This window comes from the organism of the source record quoted next, unplaced genomic scaffold (genome assembly GCF_019419815.1).
Source record: "Pyrus x bretschneideri cultivar Hongxiangsu unplaced genomic scaffold, Pyrus_bretschneideri_v1 Contig1, whole genome shotgun sequence".
NCBI lineage: Eukaryota > Viridiplantae > Streptophyta > Magnoliopsida > Rosales > Rosaceae > Pyrus > Pyrus x bretschneideri.
The window spans coordinates 12,782,414-12,808,762 of NW_025999390.1; the positions used below are offsets into that span (position 1 = coordinate 12,782,414).

General features: G+C 39.7%; 4 protein-coding genes across 5 annotated transcripts; 2 read left to right on the plus strand and 2 right to left on the minus strand.

Moving 5' to 3' along the window:
* The first annotated feature begins 10,394 nt into the window (after nt 1-10,394).
* On the plus strand, nt 10,395-11,736 carry LOC103943975 (1-aminocyclopropane-1-carboxylate oxidase 1). Its single transcript, XM_009354360.3, has 3 exons — nt 10,395-10,555; nt 10,661-10,881; nt 10,990-11,736. The coding sequence occupies exons 1-3, from the start codon at nt 10,454-10,456 to the stop codon at nt 11,582-11,584; spliced, it is 918 nt and encodes a 305-aa protein (XP_009352635.1). The 5' UTR covers nt 10,395-10,453; the 3' UTR covers nt 11,585-11,736.
* A 2,304-nt stretch (nt 11,737-14,040) lies between these two features.
* On the minus strand, nt 14,041-15,637 carry LOC103944034. 2 transcript variants are annotated; one of them, XM_048569056.1, is made up of 2 exons: nt 15,112-15,637; nt 14,041-15,019 (listed from the first exon to the last, which is right to left on the minus strand). In XM_048569056.1, the coding sequence occupies exon 2, from the start codon at nt 15,005-15,007 to the stop codon at nt 14,201-14,203; it is 807 nt and encodes a 268-aa protein (XP_048425013.1). In that variant the 5' UTR covers nt 15,008-15,019; nt 15,112-15,637; the 3' UTR covers nt 14,041-14,200. The 2 variants fall into 2 exon arrangements, with proteins under 2 accessions (XP_048425013.1, XP_048425061.1); XM_048569104.1 differs by having other exon boundaries at nt 14,041-14,998; nt 15,112-15,625.
* A 4,103-nt stretch (nt 15,638-19,740) lies between these two features.
* Nucleotides 19,741-22,346, plus strand: LOC103943978 (tetraspanin-2). The gene is given in 5 exon segments (XM_009354362.3): nt 19,741-20,453; nt 20,455-20,625; nt 21,825-21,884; nt 21,886-21,978; nt 21,980-22,346. Coding segments are annotated over 5 exon segments (810 nt in total). The 5' UTR covers nt 19,741-20,126; the 3' UTR covers nt 22,139-22,346.
* Nucleotides 22,347-23,061: 715 nt separating this feature from the next.
* On the minus strand, nt 23,062-26,086 carry LOC103943979. The gene is made up of 8 exons (XM_009354363.3): nt 25,724-26,086; nt 25,147-25,214; nt 24,881-25,028; nt 24,706-24,786; nt 24,416-24,502; nt 24,003-24,088; nt 23,785-23,905; nt 23,062-23,417 (listed from the first exon to the last, which is right to left on the minus strand). Exons 1-8 carry the CDS (start codon nt 26,003-26,005, stop codon nt 23,340-23,342), a joined length of 951 nt encoding a protein of 316 aa, XP_009352638.2. The 5' UTR covers nt 26,006-26,086; the 3' UTR covers nt 23,062-23,339.
* Between the last annotated feature and the right edge of the window lie 263 nt (nt 26,087-26,349).

Below are 26,349 nucleotides of genomic sequence, written 5' to 3' on the forward strand. Positions count from 1 at the left end.
GATCTGCTCGGCATCAGGGCAAGTGAGAGCGAGGTCGAGGGCTTCCTGACATGCTTTGGGTAGTCCGTACAAGTCATTGGCGGAGTATTTCTTATGAAATTCTCGCATGTACTCCAAGGATTCACCGAGGAATGGGGGATGTAGGTTGCGACGTACTTTGATAAACGGTTCGCGTGGTGGTAATGGGGAAAGTTTCCTTTCGGCCTCTTGTGTGAAGTGTTCTAGACGAGCTCTCGTTTCCCCAGGCCGCAGAAGGATTTTGATACGTTTCTCAGCATCCTCAACGGTGGTTTCAAAACCGGCAGCGGCTACTTGCTTCCCTTCGGCCAATTCGGTCATGATAGTTGGGGTTGGCCGTTCACTTATGCTTTCCGCGGCCTTCTTTGGTTGCCACTGGTTGGCAGTGCTGGCCTGCGCTTCTCGTCGCCGAGCCATGCAATCAATCCGTTGACGGCGACGTTTTTGGGACTTAGACAGCGCTGTATATAAACCAGTCGGGGAGTTGTAACTGTACCAGCGTTGATCCGATGTTCTGGGCGGTTTGAAAGTTTTGCGATCGGCTGATGAGCTGGAACTGTTTGTATTGCACGAGTAATAATCCTCATTATAAAAAGGCGCGTCGAAGTCAAGACGCTGCCTGACCGAAACCTGGTTTCTCGGCCGTACTTGTGGACCGAGTCGATCAAACACTTGACGTCGCGACCCAAGTTCCTTTGGTGATGTCACTGACGCGGTAAGGGCGTTGGGTGGTGTTGAAGATGTTTTCTTCTCCGGCTCAACTGGTGTTTTACAATGGTCACATAAAACCTTTGATCCATGAGTTTCGTCGGAACTCGACCCCGTCATAGGCTCATCGGCGAGGGGCCTCGATCGTTCCGTGGGTGGTGCATTTGAAAATATATCAAGCTTTAGCCTTGTTCGACCATTCTGTTTACGGATATGCTGCACCGGGATGTATTCGGCCTTCCCTTTGTTTTTAGGAAGATGAGCATCCACCATACCAATTGTTGTTGAAGGGAAGGGATTGACGTCGACCGCCATCTGCTTGTCCGGAAATTTCAACTTTCCTTTCTCGATCCAACTTTGGATTGTATCCCGGAACACGACACAATTGTTTGTTGCATGCTTGTTAGAATTATGGTACTTGCAGTATATCTTTCCTTTCAATTCATCGGCCTTAGGGATAATATGTCCCGGTCGGAGCTTGATGATCTTTGCCGCCAATAGTTGATCGAAAATTGCATCGGCCTTGGTGATGTCGAAAGTGTATACTTTTGAAGATTTACTCATGTCCTCGGCGGCCGAATGGGCTTTGGTGTCTTTGCCGTGTACTTGAGCCAGAGCCTTGCAGACGTATGGTTTGTCTATTACTATCTCGGCCACATCCACACTGACGTACTGAGGGTCCCCGTTTTCGGCCGAGGCATAGCTAACCGTGGGGTTCTTATATAACGTTCCCCGTGATGGTGACTTCGATATCTTTTCTTCTCGGAGCAGATAATCATACTGTTCGACGTGTTGAGCAAGTTCGTACATATCGCGAATGTTTGCCCCCAGGAACTTCTTTTTGTACTCCACGTCTAATCCGTTGAGAGCAATCCTGACGAATTCCACTTCGGGGAGTGGTACTCGGCACCAATTCCTGGCCGACTTGAACCTTGTTAAGTACTCCATTGGAGATTCGTCGGATGCTTGAGCCATCCTGGCCAAGGATGACACTGACATCTCCATCCCTGGCCGATAGAATTGTTCATGGAACTTTTCGACCAACTCCTCCCAACTCTGCACAGAATTGGGTGGAAGATTAATGTACCAGGCGAAAGCGGAGCCTGTCAATGAAAAATTAAACAGACGTAGTTTGCAGAAGTCGCTATTAACGTCTCCACACTGCGCCGTGAACCGAGCCACATGTTCTAATGAGGACAAAGACGATTCCCCGGCGAAAAGGCTGAAATCAGGGATCTTAAATCCTCGTGGGTATTCAAACCTTTCTACGTAAGCCGGGTATGGATGAATGAATTTTGGAAACTTCGGCCCTTTCTTCAGGGCCGAATCAATCATTCTCTGGACCTCGGTCATGTTCACGGAAGCGGCTTCTTCTCCCTGGCTTGGTCTCTCGGATCTATTTCCTGGTCCTCCTCTGTCTAAGGAGACCGGTTGCGGTCGAGCGTACGCTCTCTCGGCTGGTATGGGCACGTTCGTCGAGAGCTGCCGAGGTTGGCCGACCTGGCCATCTTCGAAGGCTTTACTAACTAATATTTCAAGCATTCTGGTCTGTGTATCGTTGTTACTTCGTATTGCTTCTAGCAAATCATTCATCTTTTGACCAATCGACTGCTCGACCTGACGACACTGCTCATCAAGTCGTCTCCGAAGAAACGACCTAGTTGGTGGATCAGAGCCTTCTCCACCATCGTCGTCGCAGTCTTCCACTATCCCCTCCACAAATATGGGCGTTGTTTGATTCGGGATCGCCGCGTTGTGAGGTTGCCCGCCGAGACAGATCTCATTCTCTCGGCGTGTCACACTTGTAGCCTCGGGAGGCGCAGCAATGATCGGATTTTTGGTTGGATGTGAATCCTGCCCAAGGCCTTGCACTGGTAAGTCGGCTGTTGACTTTCCCATGTTTGTTTTCTTTTTGGTAGACCGTGTCTCTACGGTCATGAACTCCGAAGGTTTAGCACAAAGTCCCACCGGGCGTGCCAAAATGTTGACTACAAAAATTACAAAACCTACGTGGCGCGCATGCCGAGTAACTAATGAGCTAACTACGTCCTTCGGTTGAATGCGGGGCGTGCCAACTCGTCGGTCGAGCTCGGCCGAGGAGTAAAATGTGATGTCGCGTTGGGTGCGCTATCGACTTCTGTATCTTGCGATTGCGACCGAGGAAGGAACGCTCTCGGTCTCTGGGTTCTATAGCCTGAAGACAAGGCTACTAATTCTACGGAGTTCACAGGTCGTCGGACCCTGATTCGGTCACTGTGATTATATTCGTAAGAGTATAAGCACGCCGAATCGAGACCAAACTATATGGGCACAGGTACTCGAATGTGATGTATGTCTTGATGGTAAACGTAGTTCGGCCGTCGGAATGCCGAACCCTGAAACTTACTTGCGAGTATCCAATCATAAACTCACTCGACGTCCAATACGCCGAGCAATGCAACTCGTAACACCCAACTATGCCGAAAAGGCTTAGTTAGATGACCTCCACCAACAAAGGTTCGAAAACCCTTCTCGGCCGAGACTTAGATAGATAATCGGTCGACCTCGACGCAGTGCTGTTTATCCAAACTGAAGGTGTTTCTCGATCGGCTGATTCTGCGGCGGCAGTGCTGTTTATCCAAACTGAAGGTGCTCACCGGTTGCTTCCACAGTGCTGTTTATCCAAACTGAAGGTGTGTCGGCAGGAAAAGAAAAGGAAAAATCTCAAGGTGTTTGAGAGGTTTTGCGCAGGGCAATTGTATGCTGATTGTGAAGGGGCCCTCTCTATTGCGTAATTTCTTGTATTTATAGCACCTCGCTCCTTGATTCCCATTCTGATTTGGATTGGGAGTCCTTGTCCCATCTCACCTTTAACTCAAACAATCCTAGTCCTACTGGGATTCTGAATTCTCCTCCTTTTGAGGCTTTATCCCTTGCCGGTCGAGAATCCTGGTCGCATCAGGATTTCCTCGACCTTTCCTCATTTATCTGGACTACTTAAGATAGGATCTGGCCGACCCTGCCAGCTGGTCCGAGTTTCATTATTTGGCCCATAGCATGTGTTATTACCTTGGGCCGAGCACATCCTGCTGCTCGGCCCAATCATAATATTTTGGGCCCAAACAGGGAGATATGAGATTTGTAGATGCTTAAAATACTACGAAATATCTCCATTTCTCTCGAATTCCTCAACTTTTTCAAATTCTTTAAAACCAATCTCTAATTGAATACATCTTGAATCTTATAAACTTCTTTAAAATCTTAATTGAATACACTCAGATTTCTAAGGATTTTAATAAAGTATCTTAAAATCTTGATTGAATACCCTTTGAATTTCAGAGAATTACTTAAAATCCTGATTGAATACCCCTAGATTCATTGAAGGAATTTAAATCCCTCAAACTCTCAATTGAATAATCCAAGGAATCTTATTAATCATATTTTGTTTAAACTAATTTGCAATTATTTTTATGGGGCTTGAGGTTTCTGATTGTGCGTAATCATTAATTAGGGGTTGAGTGGAAAGGGATCCTCTCTGGATCCCTTTCACCTAATCCTCTTCATCAAACAATTCGGATCCTTGAAATTTGATCCAAATGCTACAAATATGGGCCCACTCTAAAAGTTATAATAACTTTAGCCGTTGGATCAAATTTCAAGGGTCCGGATTGTTTGATGAGGAGGATTAGGTAGAAGGGATTCGGAGAGGATCCCTTTTCGGGTTGAGTTGCACTTCAATCTGTTGTTAAATTGTTGAGTGGTGTAATTGATGTAGGGTGCAGCGAATAGAAACAAAATAAAATGACAGATAGGAATGATAGGTATGGTCCATTATCTCCTAGTGCGAGGAGAGGCTTGAAAACCCTATAAACTTTGGTTCTAGTATCAGCTTACAACATAGACACTAGAAAGAACAAAGCAGCAGACTCTTACAAAGAGAAAGACACAAATATGAGATAGAAATGTCTTTGAATATTTCATTCACCAACAAAAACGTTCAACTCCCTCATCTCACAAAAAGAGATGGTTTTTATCACCATTTTGTAACTTACATCCAGAAATTGAAAGACGATATGATTAAATTGACATAAAACTGAATTAAAGTCACATAAAACTAAAAATTACATAACTACAATAATTATATCAGCCATAAAACATCCTGGAAGTAAACTGATGAGCCAATATGTATTAAACCACCCTCTTTATTCCAACAAATAAATTTATCTTCCAATAATTTATTGTGCTCCATGCCAAATGAATCTTTTATTTCTCATCATGCATCATTCTCCCATTCTCGAAGAAAACTCGTCCTTGAGTTTTGTTCGTAAGAACAAGTACCCAAACCGCAAAGTGCTACAACCATTTTGCTTTGCCATGCTTTGTTTTATTTTTGACACTTACAAACAAATTCTTTGCATAGAATATACAGAGGTTAGCCATCTCTTGGAATCAAACTATAGAGTCAGAATATGAACAAAATGCATCAATATTCAAAACTTTTAATAAATCAATCCTTTCACTCAATCACTTGTTGATGGAAGTATGTATAAAATCCAACCAAACTGGATCATGGAATTGAAACTTAGCAAAAGTTTCCACCACCTCTGTCAAAACGATTGTGTTCATTTGTTTTCTCTTGTGTTCAATTTTGAATTCAAAAAGCAGATTGTTGTCATCATGAATATCCTTGATAGAATTCAAATACATATCTTGATTATCCACTCCAACCTGCCGATAAAACTCTTAGCCACCAGTACCATCATAAATTGTAGGATCATCAACAACATCACCATACATAAAATTATAATGACATATACCACAACAAATTTCACAAGAACCATCTGGACAAGATCAAAATTTGGAGGAAGGTTAAAATTTAGGAATCTGTCACCTGAAAAATCTGAAGCACTTGTTTCTTGGACTTCCGTTCGTAGAACATATACTTCCTCAAATACTGATTGCAGCAACATGTTTTAGTAAAATGAGAATATTGTTTTGCACAAATAATGGATTGGAAATCACTTGAAGATTTGGAAACTAGACTGGAAGTGCTTTCCAATGATATATGGCTTGATGGTCAAGCAATTTTTAATGAACTCAAAACCTTGCCCTCAACACATATGATATGCTGGTTTCACGCAACACCAACGCTCTGTGGCGTTTTGCCAATATTAGTTCACACAAAACTCTGTTTGATGCACAGTTTGTTGCATTGAAATTTAGACTCCTTGAGCATTCCGATGATGTATAACTCTCAAAATAAAAGTAAAGGAAACTGAACTAGATTTGACAACCAACAGAGATGATGTGCCAGTCCGAAGAACGTCTCAAGCTCCGATACCAATTGATGTAGGGTGTAGCGGATAGAAACGAAATAAAATAACAGATATGATTGATAGGTAGGGTTCACCATCTCCGAGTGCAAGGAGAGGCCTGAAAACCCTATAAACGTTTATTCTAGTGCCAGCCTACAACGTAGACACTAGAAAGAACAAAACAACAGACTCTTACAAAGAGAAAGGCACAAATATGAGATAGAAATCTCTCTGAATATTTCATTCACCAACAAAAACGTTCAACTCCCTCGTCTTACAAAAAGAGATGGTTTTTATCACCATTTTGTAACTTACATTCAGAAATTGAAAGACAATATGATTAAATTGACATAAAACTGAATTGAAATCACATAAAACTAAAAATTACATAACTAAAGTAATGATATCAGCCATAAAACATCCTGGAAGTAAACTGATGAGCCAATATGTACTAAACCACCCTCTTTATTCCAGCAAATAAATTTATCTTCCAATAATTTATTGTGCTCCATGCCAAATGAATCTTTTATTTCTCATCCTGTATCAGTAATCTAGTGAAGGTTACAATACAAAACGATTGCAAAGGGATGATATCTTTTGCTTGCCCAAGAAATTTTTTTGATAAATTTTGGTTCTTACTGGTTAGGAAATATAGATAAATAGCAATTTACTGGCTAATTAGGAGCTGATTGAAAAGGAATTTTATCTGTGTTTAGTCCTAAATTGAAAGTGACATACCAGGAGTGGGATGCGGAATGTTGGTCCCTTTGAAAAACTAGAACTTAGCATTTGGATTCTGCTATTTCAGGATTGACAAATTTTCGATTTTGGTTGCATTACTACGCGAAAACATTCCCGCGTTAATAGAGTTTTGAAATGTTTGATGAAACCATTAAGTTATTCCTTACAATAGTTTTGAGATGATTCTGGGATGTGTTAGTTTGAAGGTTGGTGTCTCAATTTTCTTGTTATTGTATGTCATCTATATGCTTTCTTTTCCTCGTTATCGGAGGTGAATTATCCGGCATAACTGTATCAGCATAATGCCATTGAAAAAAGACTATTGTAAAAGAACACAAACAGTGTTGCAAATAGGAAAAGATTAATTTAGCCATGTCCGTCATGGTGGCCGTGGGGAGGTACAGTGCGTGATCCATGGCATCTGTTTTAAGTTCTTGAGATGTTTAGTCGTCTTATATTTCAGGCTCTTCCTACCACGGTTGTTGGACTCGTCTGATGCAAATGACCTGTCCTGCCTGGATGGTTTTCATGTAGGACTTTCATAGCAATCTGCGTCTGCGTTTTTCATCTCATGTTTGGTTAGTGTGGATTGATTACTTTATTCTGGTTGGTTGTAGTTTGCATGATACGAAATTCAATGGATTATGGTGTCCTTCCTATCGTATTGCTAGCTTTTCAGTTTCTACTCTCCATAGTAGTTACATGCTATAATTCTTTTTTAAGTATAGTTTACTACTTTCTGTGGAGTGAATTGGAATCTGGTTACTATGGTTGTGTGAATTTGCCGGTTTTATGTTGGGATTCAGTATATCTTGCTGCTGGTTTCCCTTCCGAATTAGGCTTCTATATAAGCTTTATGATAACTACTTTGAAGGTTGTTGGATTGTCATTTCCAAGCTGCTCGAGCGATTTAATTGATTCAGATGATTCAAAATGGGCTGTTAAGCCTTGACCATGTTGATTTATGACCGTGACGTTAATCTGTGATTGTGATAAGCTGACGATATTAATGTTTGATTTCACCACTTGTATTTGGAGTGTTTCAGATTTCTCGTTTTGTTGCTGTTTTTCTGAGGTAGAAGTCAGCTTCGTCCGTGACCTTTAGCAAATTACAAGAGCACAACGAAGGTCCTAAGAGACGCTCTGTGAGAAACAACGCAAATATTTGAATAATTTATTCTCGTTGACCACGCCCTGTAGGAATCATCAAATCAATAACAGTAAGTCATGTTTGAAGAGGCTCGTATACGGAACGTCTTGAAATAATGCCAGGAGATAGAGACTCAATCGAAATTCAGAAGATGCAAAGAAATTCTATTAGATCGTGTATAATACTTTGTACTACTTTTTATTTTTCTAATTGACATAGACCCAAGTCCTATATTTAAAGATAGCTCAGCTGATAGAGCAGAGGACTGAAAATCCTCATGTCACCAATTCAAATCTAGTTCTTGGCACATGAGTAATTTGTATGAGTATATATTCTTAAAATTAATTGATATGGGTCGACATACATATTCATTAATAGTATGAGTTATGATACATATTTATCCATCTAAATGTCGGAGATATATCCTTTTATACATCATATGTATATAAAGTATACAAAAGAATTCCATTTTGTTTCCTCTTGTTTTTTTATTTATCCATACTGTGTCTCCTCTTGTTCAGATAATACTATGTTATTTCCGATGCTTGTATTATTTTTATTTACGTTGTTTGTTGGAGTCATAGGAATTCCTTTCTTCAATCATGAAGGAATAGATTTGGATATATTATCCAAATTGTTATGTTCATCCATAAATCTTTTACATCAAAAGAAAAAGAATCTGGTCGATTGGTATGAATTTATCACAAATACAATTTTTTTCAGTTAGTATAGCTTCTTTCGGAATCCTATATCATTTTTTTATATAAGCCTTCTTTACAAAATTTGAATTTATTTATATATTATAGCGGAATGTTCTCCCTATATGGAGTAACTTGAAATCTTTGTTATCATCCACAATAAGCTTTGCACCAATACAATCTGAGAACAGATTAGATATTCTAGAGTCAAGAAGCCACAAAGCAACTAAATTTTGAGAAGGATTTATATATTATTCGTGCGATAGTTTGATTAATTTAATCTAAACTGTTATAAGCAAGAGAGACATACTTCAAACCTCTAACTAACTTGATTACATCCCGTTTTTAATGTCGAAAATTTCCACAAGACATAACTATTTAATAATTATTAACCTTTTGAGTCAAACTAGCCCAAGTTACTTGTATCTGCTTTGGTTCCAGTACCTTCAAGCATGGGGCTTCTCCTTTGATGCATTCTTGGGAAGGCACAATTTATAAGATTAAATATTAAATCATTTTCAAGTCACAATTCAGAAGACATAATTAGGAACAATTCAGAAGATTAAATTTAAAATGTCAGGCCTTTCAAGATTAAATATTAACTAACTTTTTTTTATAAACATATCATACATTATTGGTTCTCAATTGTAAAGTGTAATTCAAGTAACAAAAATATGAAAATTATTCACAATTTGGCAAATGGATTCTCCTCCAAGGATTGGATTTCGAGCTTGGAACTTCCAAACGGTTTGCCATTTCTCATCTGCAAGAGCTACAACAATGTAATTTAACTTGAGGGTTATGTAAATCAGCCGTTAGGCCTTTCACAGTAGACTGAAAAACTGAGTGTGATACTAATAATATATAAATCAAACTTCTACAGTAGGCCGGAAAATTTGAATGCTATGAAAGTGATTCTTAGTTTTGAGTTCAATATATTAAACTCGTGAGCGTGATAGAGAAAATCAAAAAATGAAAGGGTTCCACATCTAACATATAAAACTAATCCGTATCAAATTCACACCACTGTGATAGTAGAGTAAACCGAAAACTCACGTTGCCTGATTCCAACACATATGTATCACACTCACCTACGGTGGATATGCATCCCACCTAATCCATATCTGATCAAAGGGCCGATATGCATGGACATGCAGCATAATTACAAAGTTGACCAACTAAACCACTTCGTGATATATTGGTCAAGGTTCAACTTATATGCTTGACTTGGAAGAATCTAATTGTCTGATCCAACTAATGCTAAATATTATCTGTGGGACAAAAGCGCCCACTGGCAGAGTTTTCAATCCGCAGTTTCTCCTTGCCTGTTTGGACGCAATGCATTCAGAATCACACTGCCCCTAGTTTTGCTTAAACGAAGAATTGTGATGCAAAAACAACCGATCAGAGTAGCTTTCCGCAAAAATACGCGTATAATAATGCCCACTTGACAGAAAGAAACAATATGAACAGGAGAGAAATGGAGAGATGCACATGCTTGGAATTACAAGGGGTGATAACTTAATCCGGGAAAGTTTTACTTGCAAAAATGAAAGACACAAAACATGGTTTACTTTACGCGAAAGATCTCGATTGACTTGGTTGGATATTATGTATAGAACAACTATGCTGAATCACATGGGGTTTTTGTCAGTTGAACTTGGACTGGTTTTCCACCCTTTTCGAGGCATCCGACGAATTCGCCTCTAGATTAGTCTGTAACTACTACACAATCTAATCTAACTACCCTTTATTTAATATTGGTAATCACAGTGTTTTCTGGCCTATATATACTCCATTGTATTACCTATCTTCCACATCAGGATCAGAAAAAGATAAACGAGATGGAAATACCTGTGATAGACTTTAATGAGCTCAACGGGGAAGCAAGGAGCAAAACGATGGCTCTTCTGCACCAAGCTTGTGAGAAATGGGGCTTCTTCCAAGTAAAAACCATGCTTTCCTTTTCCATTTTCGTTTCCGAAATTTAAATGCATATCTGTTATCACGTCGTTTTGAGTCTTGACGAATGTATTGCTTGATATTTGCAGGTTGAGAACCACGGAATTGATAAGAAGTTGATGGATAAAGTGAAGCAATTGATAAATGAATACTATGAGGAAAATTTGAGAGAGAGCTTTTATAAGTCAGAGATAGCTAAAAGCTTAGATCAAGAAGTTACCTCGGAAGTAGACTGGGAAAGCTCATTTTTCATTTGGCATCGCCCCACATCAAATATTGAAGGGATTCCGAACTTCTCAGAGGATCATTGGTAAGTCAGTTTTCAATAGGATGTTAGAAACCATAACTTACGAACAGCGAAATGACACTTTGAAATCATATGCATATATGTATTCTGACTGGTATGCATGAAATGCAGCAAAACAATGAATGAGTACATCGCTCAGCTGATTAAGATGGCAGAGAAACTTTCTGAGCTCATGTGTGAGAATCTCGGTTTGGAGAAGGGTCATATAAAGGATGCATTCTCTGGTGGCAAGGGTCCTTCTGTGGGAACAAAAGTTGCAAAATACCCTCAATGTCCTCAGCCAGAGCTTGTGAGAGGACTTCGGGAGCACACTGATGCTGGTGGGATCATACTCCTGCTCCAAGATGACCAAGTTCCAGGCCTCGAATTCTTGAAAGATGGAGAATGGTTTGCAATTCCACCATCCAAGAACAACACCATGTTTGTGAACATAGGTGACCAAGTGGAAGTGTTGAGTAATGGAAGGTACAAAAGTGTTTTGCACCGTGTGCTGGCAGACAAGAATGGAAGCCGACTATCCATTGCTACCTTCTACAATCCTGCCGGTGATGCCATCATCTCTCCCGCTCCCAAGCTCCTATACCCCAATCACCTCCGTTTTCAAGACTACCTGAAGCATTATGCCACCACAAAGTTCTCAGACAAGGGCCTCAGATTCGAAACAATGAAGCAAATGGCCAATAACCATAATGGGTTCCTTTCCTAAAAGTGCCAATCACATAAATTTTCTGTTTCTCAGTCATGAGTGTCTTGCTTCTCGCTTTCTTTTTCCGTTTCTGTGGTGTTGTTATGTCATCCACATGAAAGAGCAATCAAGAAATTTATAGCAAGAAATAAAAGGAAAGATTTGGCAACGAATGCAACTATTTGTTTCTTCTTCGAATGGGGTCCTTTACACAAATACTGGTATCACTTATGCTTTTAAGAGGAGGCAATATTCGATTTCATCATCTAAAAAGTTCCAAACCAGCCAGTTTACCTAATAGAGATCTGGCTAAAAAGGCTTTGTTTTGCTCAGCTACTTTAGTCAATCTAAGCTTGTGAGGCTTCAAGAGCGGAGAACATTTGTTGACTAAGCATAACAAAAAGTTCCCAAATTTCAGAGAATTGGAAAAAATTCCGGCCAATTGCTGAGCCTGGTAAACAATATGGTCATCTGAACTCTCTGTTGAATGAACATTATAATTCAACATGCTTTGGAGCAGGGTAAACAATGATTATGTTCATACCATTGTAGTATAGATGCTCATGTAAGGTCGTTCTCCTCAAAAATTATTTTAATGATTTATGTAGAAACAATTCCTAATTAACTACTTAGAATTAAAAATTGAGAAAATAGATTTTGAATTTGGGTAATATTAAAAACGAATTTTAATTAAAAATAAATATGATAAAAGAAAAGAGTTTTAAATACCAATTTAGAAAAGCATTAGATTTCACCATCGCCTAACAATCCTATGAATTTTTACCAATTACTTATGATCTACACATGCCACTTTGAAGGTTAGGTTTTCTAATTTTATTCTACTTGGAACCTCTAACATAGAACGTATATCTAACATGCAATCCGTACGAACATTTGGATCAAATATGAACATGAGAGACTCATTAAGTTTTATGAAAACCCTTTGAAAAACCATGCAACCCTTAAGATGTGGTGTTTATCTTAAGTGAAATTACAATTATTAATCACAAGAAACCATTGTCAATTTCAAGGAATCTTCCGACCAAAATTGCATCAAATTACTTTTCTAACAATCCTAATGGTGGTCAAGCATTAAGACAATTAGATAGTTTAAAACAGTGATCAATAATTCAAAGCATGCATGCAATCAGTCATAAGCAATTAAATAAAAATTACATATTCATGCTAAGGCTCAAGACTTCACCGTAGCAAAACGGATTAGTTACACATTAATAATTAAAATCATAAAAAATATTATTATAAAGAAAATGATTGAAAACACCTTAAAGTAAAGGATCGAAATTCTCCAAGAATCCTAACCGAGTTCCTATCTCCAAGGTTGAATAATAGAGCGTACGTAAAACTGAGAACGGCAAAGCAATATATCCTGCTATGTCACATCTCGGCCCGGGGCGCACCACTTCCCGGGCCCACTCCACCACCGTAGCACGATATTGTCCGCTTTGGGCCCCGACCACGCCCTCACGGTTTTGTTTCTGGGAACTCACACGAGAACTTCCCAATGGGTCATCCATCCTGGGAATGCTCCCACGCGCTACTCGCTTAACTTCGAAGTTCCCAGGGAACCCGAAGCCAGTGAGCTCCCAAAAGGCCTCGTGCTAGGTAGGGATGTGAATATACATTTAAGGATCACTCCCCTGGACGATGTGGGATGTCACAATCCACTCCCCTTAGGGGCCCGACGTCCTCGTCGGCACACACGCGACCAAGGTTAGGCTCTGATACCATACTGTCACATCCCGGCCCGGGGCGCACCACTTCCCGGGCCCACTCCACCACCATAGCACGATATTGTCCGCTTTGGGCCCCGACCACGCCCTCACGGTTTTGTTTCTGGGAACTCACACGAGAACTTCCTGATGGGTCACCCATCCTGGGAATGCTCCCACGCGCTACTCGCTTAACTTCGAAGTTCCCAGGGAACCCGAAGCCAGTGAGCTCCCAAAAGGCCTTGTGCTAGGTAGGGATGTGAATATACATTTAAGGATCACTCCCCTGGGCGATGTGGGATGTCACACTGCTATGCCATCGCACAAACCCTAAAATTGTAGTTTTTTTTGTTCTAATTAGAAAATTAAATAATAATAAAATATCTTAGAAAATAAAGTCATAATTAAGCTAGGAGAATCGGCCAAATAACTGTCCAGCCACGTTTTAGCCTCAAATATCCTCCAAATCCGGCCCATGATAGCTTGTTTTGAAGATCAGGACGTTCTGAACACATCTCTAGAAGGCCAAGAACCCATCAGATGTCATCTTGGGCTCCAAAAATGCAATTCAAGCCCAAAACGTCATTTTTTCAGCATCGCGCATTACTCCTTTATTTTATTGCCAGAAAATAACCGTTTTGTGGAAAAATCTGATATTTTGACATGATCAAGCGAAGTGACTCACGAACATTCTCGAACTGGAATTTCTCCAAAATTCGTCCGTTTGACCATGTTTTGCTCCAGGAGAATTCGAAAGTCCTATATTGAAAGTACAATTCAAAGTATCAAAATTCTTCTAAAATATTATCCAAAATATATTAAAAATAGGGTTAAATATATAATATAAAATTCACTCATCAATGATCCTCGCAATCACATCACATATGGGATTATTGATGCCATCCCGTCAAAGAATCAGTTGAAATAAGAGTGCATATTCACAGGCCCTTTGATGAAGCTTGCGGTACTCCACCATTGCAGTCACTAATACTCGAGAAGCTGGTTCCTCAAGCACCAACAACTTGGGAAGGATGACCGAGCACAAAACCTGGCTTGGCCAAGTAAGCTCTTCTTTGCTTCTGCTTGTTAGATGAGAAAGTACAACTGAAGCAATCTCATCGTCAGCTAACCAAGGTTCAATCAATCCCGAAATCGTCAAAGAATCTCCTCCTTTGTCGAAGCAAAGTTCACGAATTTCATTCGCTAAGCCTACGGCTTTAGAAGTTGATTGAAAATCTGCAACCTGAGCTTTCAAATTAACTGCCGCTTTTTTAATTTCAGGTTCAAGATGAACGCTAACTGGGTCATCAATATTCATTTCCTCTGGAACATCATTCATAAACATGCCTTCATCCTCTCCAACTTGACCCGACGAGCCATCATAGTTTTCACAATTACCACTCATTGTCCTCGAATGCAATTCCTCAGGCGACATAGGAAGCCATGGTAGGACCAGATCACTGGAAGCCACGGAGTCCTTAAGCCAACTAGGCAAGGACTCAAACGCATCCTCCACGGACTCCAAACTCAAGCAATTAATCCAATCATAACTTGACTCAGACATTCCATCGAGCAGATTGCGTGCAGCCCACTGAACCCATAAATCAAGCTCCTGACTTCCACTCAAAACAGTCCTCGCCAACCTCGCCAAGTCCCGACCGCAAAACCCTTGACGTTCAAAATCCAAAAACGACAGAATTCGCGACTGAACCATGTTCGGAAGAGTCTTTATAAAAACTCCAAATCAGTCGCCAAAGCCCATTAAAATTATCATTAAAAAAAAAAAGAAAAAGTAACAATTGGTTTTCGACCCTTCACCTTTCTGTGATCGAAGGCTAACCCGAAGTCGAAGAAAGAGAATCTCTGGCAACGATCGAGTCCAGAGGTTTCATCAGCAACGAGAGGAAGGAGCCGGTGGTAATTGGGGTAGCCGATGACTATAAGGCGCTGAAAGATTGGTTTAGCCACGCAGAAGCTTCGGGTTCGGGGGTCGGGGAAGTCAAGAAGATGTCGAAGAGTGGGACCCACTGCTCCATTGTCGCCCGCTCCGGCTCTGCAACACTCTGTTGGGCTGGGGGTTTCAGGAATCAGAGGGGTTTTGAAAGGTTTAATAAGACGCGGGAAAGTTAAAATGTTCGTTTTGATTAACAAGTGATTGGATTATGGGGTTTTAATTTGTACTTTTTCCCAAACACGGTCTAAATTGAACAACACTTTAGGGCAGGACAAATTTGGATACGGACAGCCGAACACGTTCTGTGTAACACAGTTCTATAAACATATGAGACTTTTTTTGTATTTTGATCTCCACTTGAATTCATTTCAGTTCAATTTATGTGAAAGTTGCTCTAGTATTGAGTTTTTCTCTTTGGGTGCACTTGAAAGTTGCGATTTCTTGTCCAATCAGTTGTCATTAACGAATTTATGCTAGCACTTGTCTTAGTCAACATGTTCATATTCTATCATACCTTATCCTCTCACCTCATACCCAAACTCTAGCTTTCTCGTTGCAGTCGCCGTCTCTTGCTCTGGCTTAGGATCGGCAGCAACCCCCTCCCTCCTTTTTATCTTCCCCTCCTCTCCTCCAATTCCACCCTGCACCCATACTGTTTTGTTACCTCTCCGTACCCGACATCCATATGGGTTTGTTTTCCAGTGCAAGAGGATAAACTAATTATCTTCCAATGCAAGAGGGTAAACGAATTCCTCGACACCCATTTGGGTCTGTTCTCCAGTGCGAGAGGTTAAACGGATTCCCCGGCACCCATCTGGGTTTGTTCTCCAGTGCGAGATGATAGACTAATTGCTCTCTAATGCAAGAAGGTAAACTAATTCCCTGACACCCATCTAGGTTTGCTCTCCAATGCAAGAGAATAAATTAATTGGTTTCCAGTGCGAAAAGGCCACACAACTCAAAAGATCGAATACCAGCTAAGCAGCAAATGATCAGGGGGGTAGCTGCCACTTCACACTCAATAGTTCGCTCATTCGACAATTTATCTTCAGCAGCTCCGTCCTTGATTGCTCCATCTACTGCAGCTAAGAAATCAAACTCAAGCAGTTTCCTTATTCTTGGCAAACAACCCAGACGTGGCAACCCAAACCGTGACCCATGCCACGCCACGCCACTTCCTCAGCCCATACTGAGCCAGCCCTTAGCTTCAATCAAGCCGTGCAGCACAAGTTGTGGCCTCTGCCACACCACCTCATCGGCCCATGCCAAGCCGACTCTTGGCCCCTGCCAGTCGACGTACTGCACCACGCCGACGATTGCCCTGTGGCAGCACTACCCAAGAAGAAGGCAAAGGAAATTAAGTTTTTCTTACATTGGTGCGGCGTAGAGAAGACAAAGAAATCAACGGAATACGGTTCTTTGCACTAGCAAGTAAAGAAAGTGCTAGGGGAGGGAAAACAAATATCCTCTTGCTTTCTCTCTTTCTTGTAAGGATAAATAATTTCCTTCCGGAGTTAATTTGATCCCCTACTTAAGGTAGGCTTAAATAGGTTTTGGAGGCGATTTATTTCCTTTCCTAGAAGAATCTAATTCCAAGTCCAAGTGGGAATCTGCATCAAAGTTGGAGATTTCTACACCTGTTGCCCTTTCCTGCAAGCAGCCCAGCAGATGTGGGGGCATTTGTGAAGCAAAAAATAATCAAGAAAATTATGGAGGTGACACGTGTACTTTTAGTTGAAAAGGACAAAATTACCCTCGAGGCACACCGGGATTCCCACGCACATGCAATGGACAATAACGGCTCAATCAAGGAAGAGTTAAAGTAATCAAAATGGTATTTATTCAAACTCTCTCATCATTATTCATCAAATTCTCACTCAAAAGGTAACTCCCAATTTTCCTATTCAATTCGGAATTAATTGCCAAGTTAATTGCAAGAAATTATTTCACATAATAACTTACAATTACACTCACAATTTGACCATATGTGGCCAGCCCATATTCTCCAAATAGAGCCGGTCACTCCCTTATAAATAGCCATGTTTTTCCACTAAAATGTTAGGCCTATTCTCTCCCAAAAATTCCTAAACATTTTCTCTCTCAAATTCTAACTTTAGCATAGGAAATTCTTCGGCCAAAGCCCCCTCCATTCATCGTGAGCGCATGAAGCTTTTGGCCTTAATCTTAGGTGTTATTATTTTGCATATGCATTTTCGTCAAAAGAGAAGACAGCGGAAATTTACATCCACACAATGTACATTATTTATCACGCTTTCGGCTATACACTTTGGCTATTAGACGAAAGGAAAATAAGTCATTTCTAATGATATTTCATGATATTACCATTGATTTTTTTTTTTATAATAATAATCATTATTTTGAGAGATTAGTAACGGTTTATCTAGTCATTCCAGTTTGTTTTAGTTAAGTTGGTGGGATCTAAGGTGATAAGGACCATAAGGTGAAAATCTAGAGAGGCTTTAGATAAGGAGTGAAATTATCTTTTTGGACAAATGCACGCGTACACGTAAAAAAGAATGAGTGATATACGTTACAAATGTTAAATGAGCATGGTTATATATTTATGAAGTATTATATGGAGACAGGATATATATCCTATCTTCTGGTTGGTGGTGAGGTGGAGTAATTGGGTTAGAGATTGACTAGCACATGGTAATCTCCAAATTATCAATCACATGATGATGGGATAAAATGCCATCATGGTTTGATAGACTTCTTTGACTTGTGAGATACAGATCATTAGTTTGAACATTATCACAAAGTTTTCTAACGACTTTGGGACACATGGTGCATTTAAAGAGTGAAGGTTTATGACATTAGGGATTATTTTTTGGTGACAGTGACTATATTAGGACCGTATCAGCTATTTTTGTGACTACAGCAAAAGGGAGTTATGGCTTGGCCATCAGCGAAAGTAGCATTATAAATCAAAGAGGTTTTGCAACATGAACATTTCTTTCAACTCAAACAAACAAACAACTCAAATGCTTTATGCGAAAATCTTACTCTATGCGAAATTTTCTCACAATTCTGAGACAAATACTAATTATCCTAACTTTTCCCCATCACGACATATTCAGTTCGTCGGAACATCACTGGATTGGCAACCGGTTACATATTTAGTTCATTGGAAGTCATTAGAGTTGTATGACCAATTGTTTTGAGAATACCTTTTGTTCGTTGAAACATCACTACTTCTAGACTAGTTTGGTCGGTTATCTATCCAATTCTCAGCTAGTGAAGAATCTTCGATTCCTTCGCCGAAAGAGATCACTTCATTAGCTTTCTAGCAAAATAAAGTGTCTACAATTGGTTACTCTCATTGGTTGCTTTCATTTGCATTTTGCATTTCGGCAAAAACTCTCATCTTTTTGAGTGCCTGTGCTTTTATAGCTTGATACTGATTTGGCACACTTATATTCTCACGAATATAGTTGAGGTAGCCGAACTTGGCTTGGGAGATCCTGCAGTAAATTAGGCAACCTTATCTTTAGGTTCTAGATTCCTAGGTCAAGTGGTGTTCCTTCCTTTCCTGTAGTCGCTTGAGTGCAGAAGTCAGCAACACATTCGACACAACCACACATATTCTACTCGCTCGACCGAGCATGCTCACATTCACAATGTTTTGTGCAATTTTTTAGACTTAGCCTAATAAAAACGACCTATATGACATTAATATATGGATATTTCATATTTGATAATACAATAATTATTTAGTTATTTTCATATAAAATTAAAGAAGTTTTAACGAAATGCCTATTGTACTGTTTATTTTAACGAATTCAAAATTTTCAAGCTCTTTTTATTAGTTTTCTTAAAATTAAATTGGTGACAAAAACGTGAAGCGACGGTAGATCAGTTTCATATTGAGAGGACCTATGCATTGTTCCTCAAAATAGACCTTGGACCAATCAAATCGATGCAACGTGGAGCCTTGAGCTCGAGTCACGTGGGCAAGCATGTTGTCATTACCGCGCCCGGGAGTTCTGTCTGTTGAGTGCCGGTGGGGCGTGTTTGTAATCGCCTCAAATGCGCGTTGGCTTCGTTGTTTGGCGAGAAACGCGGTTTCCACTTTTTCTTGTAATTTCAACGACATGTAGTAAAGTTGCAAACTTTAGAAATTTTGAGATGTAGGATCCGTGTCAAAGGGGGGAATTGTAACAAATTCCATGATAGGTCGTTTAATCAAATTAATACTTCATTATCAATTCAAGTAAACTTTAAGTTAAATTTACCAAAAACTAGTAATCTAAGTGTTACTCTTTTTGTTTCTTGATTACTTGCATAGGAAACGAAGGAATTATCAATCTAAAATTTGGGTAGCGAAATAATCAACATTGGAGATTGAGAAAGTATATTATAGGTTAAGATAACATGAATCATCTCATCATTGTAGGAAGATTGTGTGTTAGAGTGTGTCTGCTTAGGATTGATATATTTTCTTTAAGATGGCGTGAACTAGAATATTGAACATTCTTAGTTGTTTTGAACAATATCTCACCTAAAGCAAAGACTAATAATATCTCAAACATATCATACACTATAATACATTTTAATTTTTTCATGCGACTTGTAAGTCGATCACTTTGACATCCCTTCTGAGTATTAGTGATTTTGAACATTACCCTACTTACAATTCCTCCTCCCAATGCACACAAAAAATAAGACTCCCAACCCAAAACCATATAAAACCCAATACCACCAAGACAATTCACACCAAAAACAGAGCAAGAAGTAAAGAAACCAACACAAAACCCTTCCCCCACCGACTATCCCATCCCACTATCCAATCCAATCCAATCCGCCCTCCCACACTCGCTCTCCCCCCTCTTCCTCCAAATTAGTCCAGTCCCACACCATGGGAGTGAGCAACAGGATAACTGCAGCCCTCAACTTCATAGCCCTCCTCTGCGCCATCCTAATAATGTCCGCCGGCATCTGGCTGGCCTCCAAGCCGGACAACGAGTGCATCCGCTCGTTCCGGTGGCCGGTCTTCATCCTCGGCGTACTCATGCTGTTCGTCTCCCTTGCCGGCTTCATTGGCGCCTATTTTAACAAACAGGGCCTTCTGGCTCTCTACCTCTTCTGCATGGCTGCTCTCATAATCCTGCTCCTTGTCCTGCTCATCTTCGCCTTCACCGTCACGAGGCCCGACGGCAGCTACGCCGTGCCCGGCCGGGGCTACACGGGAGTACCGGCTTGACGGGTTTTCGAAGTGGCTGAGGGACTATGTGAGGGATTCTTCGAATTGGCAGAAGATAAGGAATTGTTTGGCTGACTCTGATACTTGTCCTAAGCTTACACAGCAGTACATGTCGGCTGATCAGTTCTTCTTTGCTCACATCTCTCCTCTCCAGGCAAGTTTCTCTCTCCCAATTTTTAAAGAGATTCTTTTACTTTTTTCTCAATTTTTTGAGAAAGATGACTTTTTAACTGCCTTGAGTAACTTGAATTAGAGACTTTGATGAAAAATAAAGAACTCTATGATCCATTTGGAAAAGGAAAAAAAGCAAGCTAAAAGTGATTTCTCGTAACTAAACTTAGCAGAAAAACTTTGTAAATTTTGTGTAGAAGCGTTCTTTTAACCATGTACTTTTCTAGTAAGCGTTTTTTAATTGTAATAATTTATATGTTATAATAAATAACACTTATATAGCATAAGTGCTTACGAGCATAAATATTTCTTATAAAACAATTTCAAACGAGGCCAATTGCCAATATAAAATGGTGTTTGTTTTAGAATGAAATTATTTAGTTCCTCCTTGAGGTTACTAAACCCTAGTTCCTTAATCTTTTTACTTTCCCAATGCCACGTAGTGAAGTTACTAGAATATGACGGAAAAAGATCACTAGAAGTTCAAAAGTCAGAAATTACCTGAAGTTTATATATAAAGTGAAGTAGAGTAGGACCCACCAATTTTGTTTATGTATTATTCCACAGGCCCCACACCACATTGCATCCCTTCAATATGGTCCATGAATTAGCTGTCATTTCACTCCCCATGATACCTACCTTACTGAATTATTATAAGAAATCATGGATTGTAGACCAAATTAAAGTGAACTAAAATTGCATAATTGGGGACGCATTTTGTAACTTTCCATTGATTGAATCATTGGACAAGATTACAAGGAACATCTTGTGGCGGTTGCCAGCATATTACACTCACATGTTGACAAAATTTGGTGATGTTTTTCTCTTTACCCTTTTCTAATTTTGTTACTAGGGTTCTTCACAAATACTCCCCTCGAAACTCCATTTCATAGTAAAAACGGACCTCCACTTTGGACGGGATAAAACCCCTGAATCCAACTGTCATTGTACTGGTGATGCGGAGATGTTATTATTACTATAGTTTGGTTTTTTATTGTTTCTCACTAGTATTATTAGTTGTTAGGTGACTACGTTGATGTGTTGTTGGTTTTAGAGTCAGAATATTGTAAAACCTTCGACAACGTATGGATACATTTATGTAGTTTGAATTTCGAAGTGTTTCTCACTGACAATAATTATAGTCGGGGCGACTTTTCTAATTTGTTGTTGTTGGTTTTACAGTCAGGGTGTTGTAAACCTCCAACGGTATGTGGATACAGCTATGTGAATCCAACACTCTGGGATAAACCCAGTGAACACAGGAGCTGACCCGGACTGCTTGCTGTGGAACAATGACCAGAACCTGTTGTGCTACAATTGCAACTCCTGCAGGGCCTGGACTGTTGGGGAACCTGAGAAAAGAATGGAGGAGAGTCAATGTCATCCTCATTGTGACTGTGGTTATCCTCATTTTCGTCTATCTCGTCGCCTGCAGCGCCTTCAAGAACGCCCAAACGGAGGAACTCTTCCGTCGGTACAAGCAGGGTTGGGTTTAACCAGCTTCCAAACACAACCCTATTTCTCGCATCACCTAAACATTCCCTCTGTTTTCAATTTCTTTTCTTTTGATAACTTTTGATAAGTCCTTGTTTGTCACTAGTGTAGTCGATGTACATATTCGTATTTTCTTTTTCTATCTACACTGTATGGTTGAATAGATAATTGACAGGCTGTGAAGTTCTAGTATGATGTTTAGTTTTCAAATACCTGTACACGACTATTTGGTTCTGGTTTAGCAGCACTCAGTTTCTATTTCAAGCGATGAAATTCTGATAGAAAACTGAGTTATCAAATTCTCGCACACCGACCATTTGATTAAGCGGCACTTGGTTTCCACTTCGTTAAAAGAGGTTTGAAGTTCAAATCTTATGAACGACAGTTGTTGATCAGTCGATGACTTTCTCTTTTAGTGAATAACAGAATCGAATCTCGTTGACAACTTTTCTTTTTTCTTGTCTTTTTTTTACCTGGTATAAGATGCTTCTGTTTCAGTGGTCCTTGCAGCTTCTTGGACAGATCGATCCATGTGCTTTGAACATGTATGGCAATTTGGCAGCATTTTGCAGCTACCCTCACGCTTGCACTCTATTCTATGCTTACAATCTAAAGTATGCACCGACTTGCCTACTACGGAGACCAACTTTGCAAGGAACAAGGTTATCAATATTTATAGTTGTAAACCCAAGCTAGAATTTTGGGTTCTGTTTTCTATTTATTGACACGGTTGATTATTTTTGGGAGTGAAATCACCATATAGAGCTAAAGTATTCAGGTGTCGGAATGGTTAATCGCTATGAATTCACGTTTTAAGTATCAAATTTTGGGCAGAGTAATTAAACCTAAAACCGAAGCTCTAGAGAACGATTATATACCCTAAATAATCAACCATATCAACAAAATAGACCAAAGTCGAACAAAATTGATCAAAAAAGAGATTTTCTCGAAATGTATGTCTTTTAACAAAGAACGGACATCTTGTAAAGAGAAAATATTTCAAGAAATGTAACCACTTCAGTTGGTTTGCATGCACACTGGAGTTAAGAGCGTACAGAGAAAATAAGAGCAGATTTGCAAGTTCACTTACTATGAACTCTTCTTTGGGATGACTCACTGGCTATATTAGCAACTATTAACAAAATTCCTCTTGAAATTCGGGCATCGATTGGAAGACGAAGAAATTTCTCGCATCCGGTATCTCTATACCGTAGATAATTTTCTAGAGTATACGATGTACATAGGATCTGAGCGTCCAGGGTTCGGGGATATATCCACCGCCTGCAGAAAGTAGCAAACTAGTTCAGAAAACTACACGAAGTCTCGACACCTTACATTACAATACATGGCTTGGTCTTTAGGAAAACCGTATAGAACTTTGCGTTACTGTACATGCTCGGCACTGAGGTCACTTATCTAAGAGATCATATTGGTCAACCAAAATCGAATGTGCAAAAAGAAGAATCAGGAAACAGGATTAAGAGAATTGGAATGTCATATGTGAACCTGAGCTGATTATCGGTGCTTTATATGCCATAAGTAGACATTGTACATGCTATGATCAGTGCATGCTGCTCCGTATCGGAAAGAAAATTAGGACAGAGCAGGTGCTACTTCTGTTACTGAAACAAAATAATAGACAATCTACCTGAGGTGATTCAAATCCTCCAGCGTAGTGGAAATATGCCCCCACAATCAAACCATGATCAGCATCACCGGTTGATGTCCATATTGAGATTGCTTTAGTCCAGAAACAACGGTTGGAAAAGCTGTTTGTAGACATTTTCATTAAGTTAGAACTGGTTGAGGGGAGACCTGAAAGATTAAGAAAAACAACTAGCACACAAAAGTGGACAAAATGATCACCTCATTATAGCAAGTCCACCTGGCTTAAGAATCCGGCACATTTCCTTGAAAACGTCAAGAGGCTTTGTGATGTAATCAACGCTAACCTGCAATATGAAAATTCTTAAACTCCAAGAGTAGATAAATCATCAAAGTTATCAGGAACTGGAAAGATTGGTCGCCTCGAGTCATTTACTGAGATTGTGTGAACACAGAATTCATTTTGCAAATTAAAACCCTAGTGCCGATCAACAAGTTCATATGTGCCGTTAAACAACTACACAAAATGATAATTCCTTTATGTAATCCTGATTGTCAGATTTTCTCATGTAAATACAACCAGTGATTATGAGCTCCAAAAGCATAATGCCGCTCGCAGAAATTCTATTGTAAGTAGATAAAATAGTACAAGAGACGGAAAGACAGATACATACCACATTAGTAATCACATCAAAAGAATTGTCTTCAAAGGGAAGTTTGGGGTTCACATTCAAGTCTTGCACAACATACTCTGTCAAGACCTACAAAGTTCAACGAATGAGGGTATATTCATTGATTCGAAATGATAATGTAAGAAGATTCCCAAATAAGAACTGTGATGCAATTTCAAGTGCAAGAAAAACAGTTTGTGTGAACATGTGTAGAATAAAAAATGAGCAAGTAATCATTGGTGCAGCACCAGCATATTTGATATGTCTACATTAAAAATCTGAGAAAGAAGTACCGGATTCCGCTTTAGCTCTTCTTCATTCATCCCCATTCCCACTATTCGCTCTTGCTTGTATCCCGGTGGAAAGTGACTGACCTAAATATACAGATTAAAAACAGGATCATGACTCTGAAAACTTACAACTATGCAATGAGGATGACTCTTCACACTACAACTTAAAGAGACTCACCCAACTGCTACACATGTCCAGCATGCTTACTCCTGGAGTGTTGCTAGGAGGAAACACTTTTGAGTAGTACTTGGTCAGTGCCGCAATGGCAGGATCATCAATATGTGTCACAAAGCGTGGAGTCTCATAAAACACCGAATCCGATGACCTGATCAAATCAAGTTCTAGTTTTCAGAACTTATTAAGTTTAACACGAACTTAGGCTTAACTTATTAAGTTTTCTAGAACACCTAAAGGCAAAAAACACAACTTAGAAGTTTTCTTACTCATCAAAGCGCTGGAAATCCTCAGGCTTGAAGGGAAATTGCTCTGGCCATTCCACATTCTTCAGTATCTTTAATTTGACACAAAATGCGGGATTAGGCATGCCAAATAGAATTAACAAAAATCCCAACATCAAGCAGTAGGTTAACTTTTAAAATTCAGTAATTTTATATAAATAGGTAACCCAGAACATTCTAATTGCAGGGTTTATGGAGACATTGGAGATAACACTGGTATCCTGTGTCAATCATGCACTGTGTGCGTTTTAACTTTCTCACATAAGATTGGCTCGGAAAATTATGACATCTCGTTGCAGGGAAGTTATTCTCCGGTTTTCGCTATCCCAGTAGCTAACTGTTTCAGGTTTCTCGCTACACAAAATCACTCAATTTTCCATAACCCTAGAATCCGACATAACCAATGCAAATTTTCCTCTAAAAATCAAAACTTTAGATTCAATTCAGCAAAACAGATACATATTCCATAATCAAATTCCAAAGTTGAAGAAAACCCAGAAACCAAATCAACAAAACAGCTAAAAGACCAAATGAAAATCCGAACTTTAGACAAAAATCCTACCTCTTCAAAAGAAGGGCCGCTCTTCAACCTTGCAGAAGCAGTGAAAGATTTCCCACCAACCGCACCAGACATGTTCATCAACTGGGCCCAAAACGAGACTCCAAGGCCCAAGATCAGACGGCGGGGAGCTCTCCCTCCACTTTTCCACTTGTTGTCAACCTTTGATGAAATGGGAACTGAGCCAGCAGCTCTAGCTCTAGGAACTAAATAAGAAGAAGAACAAGGACATATACCCGCCAAAATTGGTAACTGATGGACACTGAGACCCATACATTTGGCCATTTTTTTTATAAAATCGGAGATGATATCAAGGAAAGAAAAACTATTTCTTAGAGATTATGTGGAAATATTGGGTCTCATCTTTGCCAACATTTGTGGTGGACTTGGACTTTACGTGGCCATCGCATGACAGTGTTCTAATGGAGCCCATGTTTTTATTTTGTTTTTCATTATTTCGAACATTTGGTTTTTCTTAAAAGAAAAATCGAGGGTAAATCGACACATGACTTCAAATATAAAGATAAATGCTCTTCGTTACTTCACTTAAAAAATAATTGGCTTGTAGAGGATTTGGGATCTTGAAAGAAGTTTGTTTCTCACCACCATTATTTCTTTTCAGCACATCC

What these genes read in the sequence shown, in the direction of transcription:
- LOC103944034 (XM_048569056.1), bottom strand. Translation starts at nt 15,007, where the DNA reads ATGGTTCAGTCGCGAATTCTGTCGTTTTTGGATTTTGAACGTCAAGGG.
- LOC103943979 (XM_009354363.3), bottom strand. Translation starts at nt 26,005, where the DNA reads ATGGCCAAATGTATGGGTCTCAGTGTCCATCAGTTACCAATTTTGGCG. An exon ending in GATTTCCAGCGCTTTGATGA is followed by an intron (nt 25,029 to 25,146) that starts GTAAGAAAACTT and finishes TGATTTGATCAG; the next exon opens with GTCATCGGATTCGGTGTTTT. An exon ending in TGGACATGTGTAGCAGTTGG is followed by an intron (nt 24,787 to 24,880) that starts GTGAGTCTCTTT and finishes CTGTATATTTAG; the next exon opens with GTCAGTCACTTTCCACCGGG.
- LOC103943975 (XM_009354360.3), top strand. Translation starts at nt 10,454, where the DNA reads ATGGAAATACCTGTGATAGACTTTAATGAGCTCAACGGGGAAGCAAGG. An exon ending in AGAAATGGGGCTTCTTCCAA is followed by an intron (nt 10,556 to 10,660) that starts GTAAAAACCATG and finishes TGATATTTGCAG; the next exon opens with GTTGAGAACCACGGAATTGA. An exon ending in AACTTCTCAGAGGATCATTG is followed by an intron (nt 10,882 to 10,989) that starts GTAAGTCAGTTT and finishes CATGAAATGCAG; the next exon opens with CAAAACAATGAATGAGTACA.